This window comes from Emys orbicularis, chromosome 10 (assembly GCF_028017835.1).
Source record: "Emys orbicularis isolate rEmyOrb1 chromosome 10, rEmyOrb1.hap1, whole genome shotgun sequence".
NCBI lineage: Eukaryota > Metazoa > Chordata > Testudines > Emydidae > Emys > Emys orbicularis.
In genome coordinates, this window is record NC_088692.1 from 6,310,004 (window position 1) to 6,329,212 (window position 19,209).

Below are 19,209 nucleotides of genomic sequence, written 5' to 3' on the forward strand. Positions count from 1 at the left end.
TGTACCAGTAGATCTGTTATAGAATGTGTTTGCAAATACATGTTTCACGCGGTGTAAAAAGTGGACACCATGCACTGTAGCGCAAGGAGGATGAGGTTGGCAGCCAGGAACCTGAGAGCTCCCCTCTCAGTTTTGGCAATGACAGTGCAGTTTTGGGGTAGGTCACTTAGCTTTTCTGTGCCTCCGTTTGCCTGTCTGTAACATGAGAATAATGTTCTGCAAAGCTCCCTTACAGCCGCACGGTTCGTTGGTGCTTGCGCAATGCTATGAACACGTAGAGTGTCATTTTATAAGGCAGTAGAGAGGAACAGCAGGGGCGCTGGAACAGCTATGCCCTTCCACTTTTTCCAGCCATATGGGCGAGCGACGGGGGTAGCGGGTGGAGAGAAGTGAGCGGGGGTGGGGGAGAAGAGGCGGGGGGGGCATGGAAGAGGCGGCGCGAGAGTGGGGCCTCAGGGGGGGCGTGGAAGAGGCGGCGCGGGAGCGGGGCCTCGGGGGGAGGCGTGGAAGAGGTGGCGCAGGAGTGGGGCCTCGGGGGGGGCGTGGAAGAGGCGGCGTGGGAACGGGGCTTGGGTGGGGGGGAACGGTTCGGTCACCTCTGGCCCCACTCCACTTTTCGGGCGCTTCCACCGCTCCTGATAGACATCCTATTGCCACATGCAAAGGGGGCTTCGTTCTTATAATTAGTTAAAATAAGAGGCATGGCACGGCATGTATTGGGCATGTTTGGATGTGTCCCTTGTGTCGGGGACATAGGAATAGCGTCAGGGTTGTGGAGCACATGCGGTCCCTCTGCCACCTTTGACACCACTTGTGACTAAGAAGCACTGGAGAATCGCAGGGTGGAAGAGCCCAGCCTGACGCTAGGCTCAGTCACGGAACGGCAGTGGGAAGAAACACATCTGCGGGCCCTACGGTACTTAACAAAGGGAAGAGAGATGGATGTTCGAGGATCAGATCTTTCTGGGCGGATCAAAATCTCTCACCGTAAATGGATTTAACTTTGATCTAAGGCTTTTTTTCCCCCTCTTTGTGCAGCAACATGTCAGGGGGAAAAGTGAGAGCTTGAATGCCGTCGAAATCCATGTTGTCTTAGAGCTGGAATAGCTGGTGTTTTCATGCAAGTAGCTGTCTCCTATTCAAAGAAGGAGAACACCAATGAGAAACCAGGAAGGCCTAGAAAGAAGGGGAAATCTGGCTGGGGCGGGGGAGAGACATGGAGAGAACTGTTAGGAAAAAGTCAAAAATCAGGGTGTAGGGAATAGACAGCTGGAGCCCCTAAGAGAACAAAACTGTCCCTTGCTAAGACGAGTAAATGGGAGCAGCAGCGATTATAAAGGGAACTCAGGATATGAGTGCTGTGTCTGAGAGCCAGGATCTCCCCCGGCCACTCAGGTCAATGCCACTGCTCCTCTTATAAGTGGTGCATATCACAGCTGGTATCTTGAAATATGGCTCTACAAATGCAGTTGCTTGTTTCCAAAGCTATTCAGCGTATCAAAGGGAAAACTCCGAGCCTCTACACCTAGGCCTGAACCAACCGCCCCGAAATTTGGGGCATTCAGGATCTGGATTTGAATCTGAGCGTTACGGATTGAACCCATATTCATGTCATGTATGTCCTAGCACCCACCTTAACAGCCACACCAACCGGGATCCAGACTGAATGCATGAAGATTTCTGGAAACTCCCAGATGAATATGAACTGTAGTTTGGATTCATAATGAAAATCCTGTAGAAAAATCTCACTTCCGAGACCGCTAAAGATGGACGTTGACCACACAGCAGTGAGGAAGTGCCTGAGTTCAGCCTGCATGTGCAACTTTAACTCTGTCCCCTTATGTGTATGGATTATGACACCCCCTAATTACCGCATCATATCCTATTTGTGACTGCCTAGTATTCGCAGCATGTGTCGCATCTTACCCAGTGTGCAGAGACCATCCCTCAGTTCTGATGCAGGATTCCTGGGGCCTATCTCACTCTGATTCGGTGACTGCCTTGTTGCGTGATCTTGGACAAGTCACTTTACATCTCTGGGCCTCTGTTTATTATATAAAACGGGCATTGCAACATTTATTCAACTGGCCAGCGATGCTGAGCGACATGATGCTAGGAAGCCTTTTTAGAACCTCAAATAAAAACTATTATGCGTGTTCAGATCTCTCTGTAGCTATCAGCTGCCCTCTGACTCTGAGATGTCACTTTCCCCCTCCTACGTCTTATTGCTCTGATACCGATGACCCAGAGTTCTCTAGCCAGTGCCAATCAAAGACCGCGCAGCGTACTTCGGGACTTTCCATCAGTCATAAGATAATCACACAGTTGTCATTTAAAAGCTCACGAAGCTGTGTTAACACTGCGCTCTGAGAGGTTGCATTTCCATTTTACAGTGGGCAAGCACAGTATGAGTGCAGTGTTTTGGGCGCCTGGAGCAGAGCGCCGTAATTGACATAGGCGGGTCTCTCTAATCTCTTTGACCGGTTTGCGTCCCCGTAGTCAAAATTATGTATGGGGTGGTTTTTTTGTTTTTTGTTTTTTGCTGCAAAGTGGAGCCTTTAAAAATTAACCACACGGGGATCACTTGCTAAGTACAAAAACTAACCAGCACAAAGGAACAGGCTGTTACATAATATCCATTAGCCGCATCAAAGGCACTGCAGGCTTTTCTAATCAAGGGCTCAATCCTTATCGTTAAGAGCTAAATTGGGTTCCCTGTGTCACCGGACTTGGTGCCGAGGGAGGGAGTCCTCGGCTCCAGGCATGGCAGCACTTCTGTGGCTACTACTGTAGCCCACACTTTCCCTACACGCCTAGTCTACAGGGAACAGTAGCAGGTGGATCCAAGTTGCTGTGGATCAACTTTCCCATGTCTGCCACCTAAAAATCCAGTTGCTTAGGGATGTACAGGGAGTCACTAGCAGCTGGGCTCCAGAAGGCTTAGGGGGGTGCAAATGCTCTGGATTTGATTCTGCTGTTAGTTACACTGGAGTAATAGTGTAAGGCCTTGCACCTGTTCCATTGCGTCTGGGGCCCTCTGCAGCCCTGAAGGAAGGGATGGGGCTCGTATGTTTCCCCTTATGTCCAAATGTTACAACAGAACTCCCACTTTGACTCTTGTTCTCTATGGAGTGAGAGATCACTCCTAAAACTGCATTTGGTTTGTGTAAAATAGCCCCACTCACCACCACCACCCCAAAGCTTGGCCCCAAACTGGGAGTGAATAATTTCTGAGGCTTGATCAAAGTTTGTACCTTATCATCTGTCTTTGTCATTCCCCTGAGTCTGTGCTTCTGGGTGCCAGGAAAACATTCACAAAGGCAGACGCAGTGAAATCCCACAGGAAGGGATGTTTCTGGGCGATTTTTTACTTGACTGCAAATCTCAGAAGAAAGCTTGTTCTTCCAAGAATCCAGTGCAGCTTTTCAGTCCCAAAGAATCCAATCCAGCACCTGTTAAAATTCATGGCAGCACCCACATTAACTTCAGTGGGAGCAGGGTCAAGACCAACAGTTCTGAAATCATCTTCTGGATTTTTGGGAGCATAGAAGAATGGAATAGAACCCCCAAACCTTTTGAGGTTTGCCCTGCTAGACAGAGAACAAATCCCAGTGGAAATATTCATTGTGGTCACCCTGCTGATGGAATAATTGTCCCCTCGGGCATCCTGAAAGGCTCTTGGAGGGCTAGATTCTGCTCTCATTTTTACAAATACCACCCCATGTATTTCAGCACGGCCCCAATAACTTCAGTGCCACCCGTGCTACTGTGGTAGACGTTGGCATAAGTGCAGTATTCAGTGCCACCCCACTGAATAGCAGAAACAAATGTGGTGGCTCAGACGGGCTTGTGACAGAGGAAGTTCCTACATCATTGAAGTAAATAGGGCTGCATGGGTGAAACGGATGGGAGAATTTGGCCCATTTGCTTTAGTGCCCTTGGTAGATTTTTCCCCTTGCTGCTGTGAACTAGATGTGTCTGGCCCTCAGTCATGCCTTTCAGCTCCAGGGAGAGCAGTCAAAAGGAAGAAAAAACCCTTATGCATTGGACATAGGATTAAAATTAAGCCATGGCTTTAAACAGAGGCAAAGAGAATAGACGTCTGTACTGAAAGGGGAATGAGATTCTGGTCATTAGTGTCGTTTGCCAAACATTCCATGTCCCTAATGCCCATTGTTGTTCTCCTCAGCCTAAGATAATGGTTGCTAGACCTTTGACTGCCCTTTGGGCAGAAGGACACACCACAGCTTTCCTCCCATCTGGGCCTGCTGCTGGAGGCCAAGACAAAAGAGACGGGCATGAACTTTTCCCATTCCGTTTAGCTGCCAGAGGGGGACAACAGTCCAGAATAAGAGAAGGGGGCAGGTGGGGCTTGGGTAGTCGGCAAAGACTAGAATCCTGGTTCTGATTTCCCGAGCACCCCTGTAAATTGGGAGTGACTCCCGTGCAATCACAGATCCCGATTCTCTGCAACCCTGCTATCATTACACCAGTGCGATGTAAAATGCTACCCAATGAGAATGATGGTGTTTTAAACCCACTTTGCGCTGGTGTAAATGACTATACAAGGGGCAGGGAAGAATCAGACCCATGACATTTAACTGGAGTAACCAGTCTAAGTGAGATCTGCCTCTGGCCCTTTGACTACAGTTTCTAGTTAATTTCCTCCCTTTGAGGTCTTCATTGCCAGAACGGTGCTTTGTCATTGGCAGAAGATGTCTGGACAGTTTGACTTTCTACAAGAAACTTCAACGATTACCGTACCTAGGAGGCCAAGGTCAGAGGTTCTTACACAGATCAGACTCCCTGAGACTGTTTTCCTGAGGAGAAGTGCCCTGGATGAATAAAAATAGCATGGGGGACAAAGGTGTACCCTGAACAGCTCCATAGTGATCTCCCCACTCCCAAATGAGATCCATGTGGTGGGAGGGAGCTGAGCAGTGGGGGACCTTCCCCTGAGGTGTCATACCCAGGGCTTCTTGTGTGGTGTGTCAGATCTGGCATCACTGCGATAAGCACCCGAAGGAGAGAGAGAGAGAGAGAGAGAGAGAGAGAGAGAGAGAGAGAGAGTGTGTGTGTGTGTGTGTGTGCGCAACAGGCTCAACCCAGCAGCCTATCCAGATGCTTGCCCCTGCCACCCATCAATCCAGAATGAATCTTTAACTCTAGAAATAAAAAGAATCCAGGTCACCTCCGGCTTGCCCAGGCTGCTGGCGGGCTGTTCCTCGCATGCCAAAGAGCATTTTTCTCCTCCTTAGAGCCTTTGAAGAAATTCGGCGAAAGAACTGTGATGTGTCGTATTTAGCTCACGCTGCCGGACAGGTAGAACACGAGCACTTCAGTCTTAATTAACTCCGGAGCCGCTCCACGCCGCAGTGCCTTTGGCTGCTTGGCTTTTTCAAAGCATTGAGGAAGTAGGTATAGGGCATTGCAGACAGCTCTGTGGGTTTGTGTGAAAGGTGCTTGTGAGTGTAGTTTAACTGGCCCTTCTGGCTTTCCTTAAGCCAGTGGATTTGTCAGTCTGATTTCCCCTGGAGAGGAATTTCCTCTTGAAAGGCCCAATCCCGCAAAGTGCTGAGTGCTCTCAACTCCCCCTGGCTTCATGGGACATCCAGGGCACTCAGCACCTGGCAGGAGCGTGCTCATCGTGAGCTCCAAAGCCTGTAGATGAAGATAAACTACTGCCTTCCTTCCTGGAGGATAGTTCCTCTGAGCCGGCACTGAGGATGCTTGCACGGCAGTGGGCGGGGAGTTTGGACTGCCACTGCCTGTGTTAGAACTGGACAGCGTTGTTAATCCTACATCTCCACTAGACATACAACTGCAGCAAGCACGACAGACAGACAGGCCAGCTGGCAGAGAAAGAGGTGCTAATCCACTCTTCATCTCTGGTGCGTTTGTCCTCCCAGCCCAGGGGTCTAGTGATGAGTGGATTCACAGCCATTAGCAAGTTATGCAAAGGATGTCTATTTGCAAATAACAATATAACCAGCTGGCCTGTCCCTGCCTGAACAAGGTAGGCGGTTTCAGATGAGTAGCTTCCATTTGGTGCATGGATCTCACCGGCGCTTTACCATTGGATGATGGTTTTGCTTTGCATTTTTTTTACCCATTTGGAATCGCTGACAGGCCACTCGGTACAACTGGACACCAAGAAAGGATCTTAATTTTGCTACATTGCTACCATGACATGGGATTTTTTCTTATGGCCACTACAGTAAACGTAGAGAGCAGCCATTGTTCAGTGAGCAGCCACAGTGCCAGCTTTTTGTAATGGGATGGGAAGGGGGGAAAGTGGAGTCTCAATTCTGTGGTCCCTTAGCAGCACAGACCCAAAGGAGCAGCACTGGTTACTCAGAGCCAGCAAAGACTCTCTGTAGAAATCAGTCCTGGCATAAGTGGACACAACGCTGTGGCTGCCCATTGGCTGCGTTTGGCCCTCTGTGGAGGATGTTCATTTTTTTAAAAGTGATTTTAGTGCAGGTGCAAAATTGAGCAAAAGAGGCAGAAAAAAACAGGCCTGATAATGTAAGAACGAAGCCAAACTTCCCTCCAAACCTCACACGCAAACCTTTTTCCACTTCAAAAATCATTAGTTAACCGGGCTTCCCCCAGAAGTCTCCCGCCAACACGCTGACCAGATCTGACCCTACCTAGCTTGTTAGATCACCGCCCAAGGTGGTACAGCTGCAGACAACATTTAACCTCTAGCAGAAATGTCTGGCATGGTGCCCATCTCTCTGCCCTCACCAACCTTTTGTTTCACTAGCCATATTTACCATCCTTCTGCCTAGTTTTAATGTACAGGGGGGAGTGTATCAAATCAAGAGGTTAAATATAACCCAGGAGGGAGAGAGGGTGCAATGGAAAAGATTGATTTGGGAAGACAAACATGTATTAACTGACTTGCAGCTGGGAGGACAGATAGCTACAAACGCGTGTGTGCCATAGAGCATTGCACTGTGTCTGATTACACTGGACTGGGATGGACAGTTTTCATAATAACCAGGGTGGAAGATTATGGGGTTGGCATCACACGCATGCATCGGTCACACCTGCCTGGATCGCTCTTGAATCCTTTGTCCATGCTCAGTGATTATGGCATGTGTCTCTGTCCGCACATTTAAACATGAAACAACCGCCAGCAAGTGGGCTTTGGCATCCATCAGCTGCTAATTGTCCAATCATCAATCCAGCTGGTCTCTCCCCCTTTGAAAATCCAGCTCTGCTCTGGGTGGAATCCTAATTATAATTACCCATGAGAGATGGAGCCCTGACCCGACCCCGCAGCCATTAGCAACCAGTGTGCTCCTGGTTCCAGAGTTGGGGAAGGAGGTTGCGTGTGGGCCACTGAAGGTAATGAGCCTCTGCTTAGTTTGACATCTGTCTGGCTCATTACAGTGGTTCATCTACTGCACTCCTGCCTGGGCTGGTTTTCCTGGGTGAGCAATTAGAGGCTGCGTTGAAGAGCATGTCATCTGAAATGCCACGAATGGATCAAAACAGATTCTGGTCAAAATTGCCTTCTTTTTTTTTAAGCTGGTGCCCAGAGAGGGCAAGTGTCTTGTTCCAAGGACACAGTCAGCAGAACTGGCAACTGAACCCAAATCTTCCAGGTCCCCTGCCAACGCCTAAGCCACAAGATCATCCTTCTTCTCATGGTGGCTCTCCCTGCAGCAGTACGCACACCTATGGACTGAGCACACCTGCTAGGATCCAAGACGCAGGTTTCCAACTCCCCATCACTCTGGGGGATTTTATGTTTCTCCTCTGCTTAATAGTTTTAACTCCAGAGGAGGACACATGAGGAGTCTGAAGAGTAACACACTGCCTGGACCTCACTGGGTGGAACTATCTTGCTTAGCCCAAGCCACTTTTGTTCTGTTTGCTGCTATAGTCTTGTCAGCAAACCCAGGAATTGGAGCATGTGGGGCTCCAATGCCCTTGTCTTCGCCTGGTTAAGACCAAAGGCTGCTGTAATTCCAGGAACTCTCTGGATAACCGGGACTGCAAGATGAGAGAGCACCTAATGGCAGAAACTTCTCTCTTGCCGACGTGGGAACATGTAGATTTTCCTTACAGGTTCGAAGGCCTTTGCAAAACAGTACTTGCCCTGTAACTGAACTCAGGAGACCCGGGTAACAAGGATGAGCTTGTTAACTACTGAGGAAAACTAGGCAGTTGCTAGGCGTCCCCATGGTTTGTTACTGTCAGAGGCGGTGCTAGCCCATTGGGGGCCCTAAGCAGAAATATTTTGGGGGCCCCCTACACACAACACATAATAGACAGCAAATAGAGGGACCCATTGAGCTGCTCAGGGCCCTAAGGAATTGCTTAGTCTGCTGATGCCTTGTGCCGGAGCTGATTACTGTTGCGCTTTCTAACACCGTCAAGCAGCTGAGGGTATCTTCCTGCAGCCCCAGAGTGAGACTGGGGGATAAAGTCTCTTTATTAGATATATAACAAGCTGGCTCCTACGGACTCTGACCATGCAGACCATGGGTGTGTCTGCATCAGGTGAGAGACCCCTTCCAATGGGAGGCGCTCTGGTGATAGCACAGGACTGATTTTAAAGAGACATTACCAAACTGTACTACAGTTACCTTGCTGCAAAGTCAGCCAACGCACAGCACAATGCAAAGTGGGAAAGGTTTGGGGGTTGGCTCCATGTTAGCCACGCCCGGTTGACACAAACCACAGGTTGCTGAGTCTCATTTGCAAGACTCCGGCAGTAGAAGCTGCATGTTGTTGTCTCCCTTGGACGGCTGAGGGTGCTGAGTCACTGCTAGTGGGTTTCAGACGTGTGGCTCTATGGCATTTATGGTCTTTCATACCTATGGGCTGGAAGAGGAAAAGCCGTCCCCTCCAGCACAGCGCTTGGAAACGCTGCTTTGCATCGCGTTGTCAAAGGGAACATTTGGGCCAGAAATGTCGCGGTCTCAAACAGTAAATGAGAACGGCAGGAGGCAGGGGAGCTCCGGGTCTATTTCCATGCAGTAGCTGGAACTGCTGTTACATCGGGTTTGGTTTTTCTCCATACGCTGCATCTAAAAGGTCACGGCAAGGAAGTCAAATGGAATTTATGGAGCATTACCTGGAGCTCCTTGGAACGCAGCGCGCTGCATGCTGAGCCACCAGGACTGGGAAAGTGCAGCCATCAATAACAGATTTACTACGGCCGCATGTGGATGCTGCTTCCCAGGGTGAGCGTATCGTGCGAAGAGTGCTGACTAATAAGAAAGTGAGGCCAAAATGGGGCTCTTCATGTCGCCCTCAGCTGCTGCTGCTCCCAGACCTCCCTCTGTGTCGTGCAGAGAGGCCCTACGATTGCTCCCTCAGGCCTGAGAGCCATGGCTGGCTTAATCAGCCCCCGCAGCCTTTGTTCTGCGATGGCGCTGCAGATTCAGCATGCATCCCCCCACGCTGAACAGCCTTTTGCTTGACAAAGTGGCTCTCCGACTTGCTCTGCCCTAGCGTAAGCGTGAGCAGTTCCCAGTGCGTTCACTGGGGGTTGGACCCATTTGTGCTAGAGCTGCGTTTAAATCCAGTGTTTTGCAGGAACAAGCCAGCTGCTGCCCCAGCGGTGCCGTGACCGCGCTGAGACCGCCAGTGTGTTTCACCCAGAGCCTCTGAGGCAATGCCTCTCACTCCCTATCAGTCTGGGCTCCGACCAGCCAGCGACTGACTGACACAGCCCATTAGCAACCCCCCTAGCTGTCTGTCTTCTCTCTCCCCCGGTCACCGCTTCCTGTATTACAGTCATTCTCTCCCTGGTTATTTTGTAGCCTAGCGGGCTGCTGAAAATCAAACTCTCTGAGAAGGCCACGTTGAAGAGACAATTGGCACAGGATGTAACACGCCCACGGCTTCCACCCACACGCAGCCTCCAGCATATGTCAGGTGCATTCCTGTGCCTTTTGTTCCTCTAAGGCCCAACTGCAGACAGTGGGGATGTCTGCTGATTATGTTCCAAGCAAACTTTCTTCTGGTGTGTGGGGTTTTGGTTTTTTTTACTCTTCCTTCTTCCTCTCCCCTCCCCCAAATCTTTCAGCTACCTCCATGCGCTCTGCTCTCTCTCTCTCCCCTGAAAACCTCCACACACTTATACACGTGTGCCACGGCACATTTTAATCCTTCACAAGAATCTCCCTCTCTCAGTGTGACGACATAGCATTCAGTCGCATAACAAGAACAGCAGGAATACAGCACTCGGACTGTTCTTCAGCCTGGTTTTGGATGGAAATTTCCCTCGGAACAAAAGAGGCTTGTGGGTGGGCAGGAGGAATTCGGGCAGGCCAGGAAGATGCAATATTTTAATGTGCCATCTCTGTCTCTTCAACTCAAGATGCAGACGCTCTGTATACTGTGGCACGTCCTGTGGGCCGGATATGGGGCCCAGTGTGAGGCCCTGAGACAGGGCACGGAGAGCTCGCCTTGGCCTTGGCAAATAAGGAGTTAATAGCAATCCGCATTCACTCCGGCTCTCCAGTGAAGGGGCCATAAAACCAGCTGCTTCAAGAACAGGAAGGGAGAGCCTGGGGTGGGGGAAGACTGATATCTCACCTTGGGGGTGATGGCTAGACCCCTCCCTTGAGACAGGAAACAGGGATCTGATGCATTGGGCCCGAGCTGGAAGGAGAGGGAGATCCTCAGCTGCTGTGAGTTGTCCTAGCTCCATTGTGGAGCTGTTCTAAGGTTGTCCCTGGAAAAAGGGATCTGAACGGCTGAGCTTGTGTGTTTGCTATTTCTCCACGGAAAAAGTGAATTATACAGGACGAAGAAAACCCAGAGTTTTGTGCTGAATGGTTTCATCGGTGTACAGGCCCCATAAATCTCTACCAAACGCAATAGGCAGCTGGATTTTCAGAGGTGCTGAGCCTTTGTACCCCCATTTGACTTCAGCTAGTGTTGCATCTGCCTGTGCCATCCTGAAGCAAATCCGATAAGGGAGAGATCCCTGCCCCCACGCTTCTGTCTATTTCCAGGTCCTGGATTCCATATAAATAAGATGTCATTTATTTCCCCTGGGCCTCTTCAGCTCAGAGAAGCAGACTCCAGTTTTTTATTGCGGTTTTGGTAGCAATTTCCCAGCTTGGTTTACTGATGCTTCTCTCAAAAATGCCTGGGTGGATGAATAAGATAAACTGCACAGGAGCCATTGGTTTAGCTGGGACTTCCCACGTGCTTGCTTCCTTGAGTTTTAACTGCTAAACCGTGCAATCTCCGACAAGATTATGGCTGGTGCAGGCTCAGAGATTTGGTGAGTGGATAGCCCCTGTCTTGAAGCAATCATTTAATTGCAGGGATGAATGTTAGGGGCGCATCTTCCTACACACCCCTTCTCAACCGGGCCTTAGATCTAACTGCTGAGTCTCAGTTTCCACACCTGTACAATGGGGATAACGCTACTGTCTGCCTGTGTAAAGAGCTTTGAGAACTACTGAGGAAAAGTGCCAGAGAAGAGCTAGCTATTTTTTGTTATTTTATAACAGAAAAATCTATTCTTTCTCCACTCCTGCCCCCAGATAATCTCACATTATTGCTTGCTTAGCTAATGGCTCCACTAGGCCCCTGAAATCTGGAATCATGAGGAGATGGAGCTGAAATTGCGGTTCTGCTACTCTAGTTGCAATATGCTCGTTACCTCAGGCCTCCATCTTAGAAGCTTTGCTGTGACTTCCGCTGCACTTAGGGATTCCATAAGTAAATATACCCAGAGTTGCTGAAAACCTCACAAACATGTGTTCTCAGTTGCCCTCTGGTCCGATTTTGTTATTTAAGATGTTCCCACCAGTCCTCCGCTTCCACACCCAAAGGTCAGTCTGGCCGGCAAGGATTTTCGTGCTGGAGATGGCAGATGGACGGACATTACTCACAGAGCTAGCAGGGTTGTGGAAGGAGTCAAAAGCAGAACGCCACTTTCCAAGCAACAATAGCAGCAGTAGAGCGGAAAAATCATAGAATCCCATCTAGAGCAGGGTGACCCGTGGGTGGCTGGGTGGGAAATGACATGTATCTAGCTCAGTTCGCCATTAAATAGCAAATTATCCATTTGACTCGCTCCATTTCCCAATCCATGGAGCTGATTGGATGTTGGTTTGAGAAGTGTTTCAATTACCGGGGGGCAGAGGAGACGAACTTCACAGTGAATGATGTTCACAGCAACTCCTACCGTCAGCGCTGCCCTACGAAGTTTGTGCTGGAACACAGTTACTGAGTGCCGTAACTTTTTAGAAGGACTTAGGTGAAGGCTTAAAGCGATAGGTTAAAAGTAAAGCAGTATGGCCGTGTTTGCGGGATTTAATTAAATTCTCATTAGCGAGTACCTAGAAGTTCACTATGCACTTCACAGAAACAAGGACTCGGCCCCTGCCCTGAATGTGGGGACTGGTCCTGCTTGGAGCAGGGGATTGGACTAGATGACCTCCTGAGGTCCCTTCCAACCCTGATAGTCTATGATTCTATGAAAGTTAAATCTAAGTTCTATCTGAGCCCTATGGCTTTTTTCCTTATCTATTGATTGGTTTTATTTAATTATTACATTGCACCTTAGATGTGCATGGTGCTGTACAGAGCAGATCGCGTGTCTGCACTAGCACTTTTCACGCTAAACCTTTTTATCCCACCGTGGTGTTTACCAGTGGTAAAGTATCTGTGCTTGCTCTACACTAGCACTTCAACATTACTGGTACTAGTGGATCTGCACGAGTGCTAGACAAACAGTGTGAAAAGTCCAAGGCTCTGACACTCCATTGCTTTGCCCCAGAAATTACAGGTGTAAGTAAAGATTAGTGAAAAGGCACACACCAGCCATGCAGCAATTAAAGCTCCCAGTTATCTTAGCCTTCCAGAACCATAAACTGAATCCCAGACTAATTAAATCAGATTGGAGATAAGCATACAGCCCTTGGTAATGTGCTTTTGGTTTTTTTAAAATTCTGCAACAACAGAAAGAGTTTGAGATGGCTGATTCACTCCTTGTTAATGCTCGGCTTGCTCTTCCCAGGGACATGCCTGGAGATGGATTTATTGAAAAGCCAAATTGCTTTTAATTGGAAATTGGGTTTGTCTGAAGTTTGTTCTGTGCACCAAGGGGGAGTTGCTTTTAGTGAGGCAAACTTGACTTTTTCAGCAAGAAAAAGGGACTCCAGAGGAACCACAGAATGGCTGCTCTTGGCCATGCTTCTCTCTAGTTTGCTAATTAGTTAATTTCTGCTGTAGGCCACTTCTGGAGGTGGACCCATGCCATGAAGTTTGGAGCCAGGGTTTTGTTTCGGACCTGTTGCTAGCTGACACCTATTGAAAATTGATCCTGCAGGGGGAAAAATGAGTGATGTTGTGGGACTGTGTCGTGAGCCTGATGCTGCAATACCTGCACCTGCAGGAAACGTGGTGGTGATCTGTCAGCATGTGGCATTGTTGGGGCTTTGTATTGTGCTGTTGCAGCAGTGCGGGATGACGTTGCACCATAGTGCAGCAACAAAATAACTTGGCTGCGTTGACATGAAGCTGTGATGAACTAATGGACTGGCCCAACTTCCTGACCTGGCAATGTTGGGCTTGTGACGCACCGACATGACATCACAGTGGTGTGGCCACCCTTATTAGCAGGATGCAGCATAAAACTGAAGTTAACTAGCAGGCCTTATGGTAGAACTATCCTAACCCCATTTGTGATGCTATTGGGAACAAAGAACACGGCCAGTCCTAGATTTTTGTGGGGCTCTATGCTGCACCTATAACTGGGTTCTCCTACCTGCATGTATCCACATCTTGCCTCCTGCCCACCTGCGAAACGTCTTAGCCTTTGGCAAACTCCCAACACTTAATTATGAGACCATTGGAGCCTCACCACAGAAAGGCATGCAGTGGAGAGCAGAAGCAGACTTTTGTAGGCAGAATGGGGAAGGACTGGGAATTGCATCTCTGCTGTGGCTTCCTGGTGCCAGAGCTGGATGGGACAAAAGGACTGGGAATTGGAGACAGTGCTGTGGGGGGGTGGGTCATGTGAGGGGAGTGGAACCCCTGGAAGAGCCGTTTGGGCAATCTCATAAGCCTCAGACTTCCTCTAACAGGTCAGCGCCATTGAGCTCCCCCACAATTCTCAGGGCCTTCTTTCTGAGGTGGAAGTAGGTAGCCCTGGCAAAATCATGTTGGTCTGTGGTCCTTAAGAAACAAAGGAAAGCAAGCTGAGGTTTCCCCACAGAGAAGGATGGGGAGAGACACATTGTTTGGTGTTCCTCTTGGTTTCCTTCCTCCATGCTTGCTCCCCTCAGAGCTGCTGTGCTGCCGGAGAACAGCTGTTACCTCAAGAGACAGTTGCAATGGTCAGGTTGACAAACGGGCATCTTCCAAAAGTAGTACCAGTGGAAGGGCCTTCACTGGAGGGCAGCCCACTCCTTTTCCAGGGGTATGTATTCTTAGACCCTTAAAAGCATAGCTGTGGAGGTGGGAGGAGTCCAGCACCTGATCTGCCATGTTTGACAGTCTGTTCTAGAGGGACCTAGGGGTGACATAGCAGGGGGGCTGCGAGGTGGGAATGAGGCGCTTTGGCAGAGCTGAGGGAGAGGGGAGACTCAGGGCATATGGCTACAGGCTGAGATTGAGGGGCATCAGCAGAGCTCGGGGGACAAGCCCAGGACTGGAAGCAGGGGGGTTGCAGGTCTGAGTTCAGGGACATTGATCAAGCTCTGTGGGTGTGAAGAGGCCAGGATTGGGGGCTGCCTGTCAGGTTGAGGTGTGTGGGGGACAGCAGGAAGCTACAGCCACTCTCCTCCCTATGCCTGACTGCAATTTGCGTTGTTAAACTTTCCATTTCAACAACTGATTCAAACACAGCGTTTAAACTTATTAAAAAAAAAAAGCAGCATAGACAAGTGGGCAGCAGAGCTGGATCCCTTCCACGGCCAGTAATGATCAGAGAGCAGCAAGGAATAAATATTTCATTAAAGCCAAGCTGCTGTGGGCCAGCTTTTCAGGTGATAACTTGCCGCAGTATGCAAGGCAATCCCCCTGCTTCTTGCCCAGACCTGACCTGCTGAATGGCAGCTGGGAACATTTCAGTGTCGAGCTTGAAAGGGAAAAATGTGAGGGCTTCTCTAACAAAAGGAGGTGACGCGGGAAGGGGAGGACCCTGTGTGTGCAAGAGTTCAAGCAGCCGAGCGTTAGGGAACGTTCTGTTCCCGCCTGCAGCCAGGGATAGGGTGGCGGGGCAGCTGTAGACCTGCGGCGGAGAGAACCTTTGGCGCTGGTTCCAGCTCTTTAAAAACGTTATCTCCCAAGCTGTAGACTAATGAGTCTGGTTCAGAGATGAGTTCCACGGCCTGCCAGGCGGGAGACGGACACGGGGTCGCTGCTTAATTGAGGCAAAGGGCGGTGCTTCGGGGAAGCTAGTCTAGTCTTAACAAGCCCGCTGAGTGAACAGGAGAGAGCCCCTCAGCCGTCGCCTCTCTCTGTGAGACCTGCAGCCTCTTCCCTCACAGGGCGCGTGTGGGGGGGGGCACTCCCACCGAACGCTGCGCTGGCTCCCAGGTGGGGACCCGCCAATTTGGGAGAGGGATGAGAGGGTTGTTATAGTGCCGGCAGCCTTCCCAGCAGTGTTTACGCTGCGTGAGCAGCATTCGCCGTGGCGGCTCGCCTCCGCACCTGCTGTGCTGCAAAGGGTCTCCACGCCAGCCCTGCATAAGCCAGCGCAGAGAGCAATGACGGGGCAAGCCCAGGGCAGGGACCGCAGGTTCTGCATGGATATGGATGCAGCAAGCTGCAGGCCTCCCCCCTGCAGCTGCTATTCCTACCCATAGCTCAGAGGGGTCCTGTCCGGGGAGCTGTGCTTCAGCCCCATAGCCTGGCCCTGGGTGTGGGGGATGGAATTCAACTCTCCAAGCTACTAGAATTCAGAGTTTCGCCCCATCCAGCTTCTATGCTTGGACTCAATTCCTCCTGACTCCAAGGCGGTTCCCTGGCTGGCTGAGTCTGTGGTCCCTAGACAGCTGGTGAGTGAGGAACTGAAGGCACGTCTACCCACTGGCTAAAACGATGGCAAAACGGTGGGATTATGCATTTGTATGGGTGCATTTCAGGGTCAGGACATCACACCATTTACATGCAGCTTTTTCACTTCTCTAAGAAGGTAAATAAACAGATCTTCAAGCATTCATCCTCCTTTGATGTTTGCCAGCTAGCGTGATAAATCCACTGCCCTCCCTGTTTGCAGACTCCAGCCTGGCTGGTTTCCGTAATGCCACTGTTCCTTGGTCATGGCAACACTCTTTCTCTCTGCCAACGAATAAGTATAATCAGGGTAACCCGTAACACCTTCTGGCCCTGAGGATACTCCAAGGAATGGAACCATAGGGTGGGCAGGGCATGTGTGATAGCCCTGTAGCTGGTTGGTAGTTTGGATAAAAAGCGGATCCAACTATTGAAATGCTGGAGGTGGGATGGAGTATGGAGGGGGCAGGAACAAACCCAGCTGGGGCAGGGAAGTGACTTAAGTTCTGATCTAGGAACAGTGCCGCCGGTTTAGGGCTTGATCCAGCTCCCCTGGAAATGAATGGTATAACTCCCTCTAGCTTCAATGGAAGTTGTATCAGGCTCATTGAATAGGCCTACACTCAACATAGTCACACGCATATTAGCCAGGGTAGTGGCCAAAGCTCTTCCCTGATCCCAGCATTTTCCTGTGTTCTTAAGGACCACAAAACATAAGCTTCCTCTTCAGCTTAGTTCTTTGTAGGGTTGCAGAACCTCCCGGCCCCTGCTCTGAGTTGCCTCTGCCCAAGAGGGAGACTCCAAGCCTTTTTACACTTCTGGGCTCCTGCAACTAATAGGACCCACCTGGTCTGGCGGTGAGGGTGCATCAGCAGATTTAACTACATCTCTGTGCAGGATCCCAGAATTGACACTCTGTAAGAGGCCGTTGCTGAGGGAGAGCTGTACGCTGTTTAATCCCTGTTCTCCTACGTCTTTCTAAGTTAATTACTGACTTCTGCACTTTAATAAGCACGGAAGTGTTTGAAAGATGAGCACTGGATGAAAGGGGCTAGGCCAGGATGGCATAACTGTTTCCTAACCTCAAACTTTGAGCACTAAATTCAGACTTTTGGGGGATTTCACAGGCCAACGGGACAGTCACTAAAATCTCAGGGCATCCAGCAGGGCAGCCAGTGAATAGAACAGAGAATGAACAGGAAGACAGCTGCAAAGAAGACCGTTGTGGAGACCCAGTTATTGTCTGGGTTCATAGATAGGAGGAGTTAAGAAATCTGGATGTAATTAATGTCCATTGTCTGTCTAATTCCAAAGAAAAACTCTGTGTCTGGGCGGTTGGGCATGGAGTGGCTGAGATGGAAATCTCAGGTTTTTCAGTTTCCTGTTATAGGCAAGAATTCAGGCCCTGCCCTTCTCCTCAGGTTTTCAGAGCAGACTTTTAGAGTTCCCCATCTATTAGTCATCCATATTTGGCAGTGGACTGTCAGACTGTCAGTGTGCAAGGTCCGATCCACTATGGGTATCTAATAAAATCCAGTCATAAAAAACTAGGGATGGAGAAGACTTATTGGGTCTTCTAGTTCACCCCCACCTCCAGGGTACGTTCTCCAGTGCTTTGAGCCTTTCCCCAGAGAGATGATTCCGGGATCAACTAGCCCTCCCTCCCAGGAATGCTGTTTGTCGGCTTGTCTCCGTGAGGTTGCTCCTGATGATGTCTGTGGCAAGGTTCCCACTGATTTCAGTAGGAGCAAGATTGAGCCCATACACATCTGAGAACTTGGAAATGCTTGTAAGCATTTTGTGCTTTTTTTTTTTTTTTTTTTTTTTCATTCTTTCCTCCATCATTACGGTGTTGTTGTCCTGGTCTGTCGGTCAGTTTCTGCTATTCCAAGAAATGACTCAGCCCTAGACACTTTTCCCTATCATCTGGCATTAGGGTACGTCCACACTGCAGTGTAAGCCCAGGGTTCAAACTCAGGCTCAAGCCAAACCCTGTTTTAATCTACACACACATCGTGTTAACCCAGGGCTTGGTCCCAGGATCCCACGGGGAGGGTCTGAGCCTGAATCAAGCCAGGACCCAGGGTTCAAGCCCTATTGCTTTGCAATGTTGATGCAACCCCATCGGATTGGCGCTCTGGGAGTCCGCCAAAAGTATCCACAATCCTATCGCTGACTTTCTTTGTCCTCTGGAAAGTCAATTTGGTGGACATTCAGGTTTAGCTATATTGCACGATGGACAAAGGGCTAGAGCGGCCACATTTTGGGAGGGTGCTAGGAAGCCTGGAATATGAGTGGTTGGACTCGGGCCTGCAGAATGTAGTGTAGACACTGGAACCCCAGGTTGGGACCCAGGGTTCAACAATTCCTAACCTGGGTTTACAAATGCGTGTAGACACTCAAGCCCTAGGTTAACAGGGTCTGCTAACTCGAGTTCTACTAACCCTAGGCTTACACTCCCTTTTCTCACTGTATTCGGTACAGTTCCAAGACTGCTGGTTTAGAATAACACTCTTAACTCCAGTCCACTCAGATCTTTTTTTAGGTGAGGTTCTGCCACTCTTTCCCTGTGCTCCATCCATACCATGTTTTAACCCACTTTGGGAGTCTGATGAGAAAAGCAATTCTAAATCCCGTGTCAAAATCAGCATCTACCAGGCCACGGCATCTCCTTCTGATTAAACAAATGATGGTATAAGACACTGACTCTCTCTCATCTGCTTTTTTCCCGTTAGGACATACAACTTTACTCTCCCGCAGCCGTATTACCAGCCGGAAGAAGGGGAGGAGAATCCATTCATCTGCTCGTCCCATCGGGATAACGGCATGCAGAAATGCTCCAATATCCCAAACAGGAAGGAGTACAGGGTGGAGTGCACCTTGAGCATGGACTCCTACAACCAAAATTTGTATAATCCAGATTTCAGCAACAGGAACGCCTGCATAAACTGGAACCAATATTACAACGTATGCAAGGCAGGGGATGTAAACCCGCACAATGGAGCTATTAATTTTGATAACATTGGCTATGCCTGGATAGCTATTTTTCAGGTAGGATTTTGCAACTGTTTGCTTTATCTTGTTTTTTCCCATGTTGCTTGAAGGGGTTTTGACAGTTGTTAGTTGAAAAAGGAATATGCTTGCAATAGAATGAAACTGGTAAATAGATGGGACGTGTCAGGTAAATGAACCAAAGAATAAACTCTGTGCTGTTTGGAG

At 49.5% G+C, this 19,209-nt stretch overlaps 1 protein-coding gene across 1 annotated transcript in view; it reads left to right on the forward strand.

Annotated features, from left to right (window-relative positions):
• Positions 1 to 19,209, forward strand: part of CACNA1H (calcium voltage-gated channel subunit alpha1 H) — a 457,818-nt gene that overhangs the window by 278,074 nt on the left and 160,535 nt on the right. Inside the window, exon 6 of the mRNA XM_065412515.1 lies at positions 18,726 to 19,041. Coding sequence (XP_065268587.1) covers positions 18,726 to 19,041 — 316 coding nt within the window. The remainder of the gene's footprint in view (positions 1 to 18,725; positions 19,042 to 19,209) is intronic.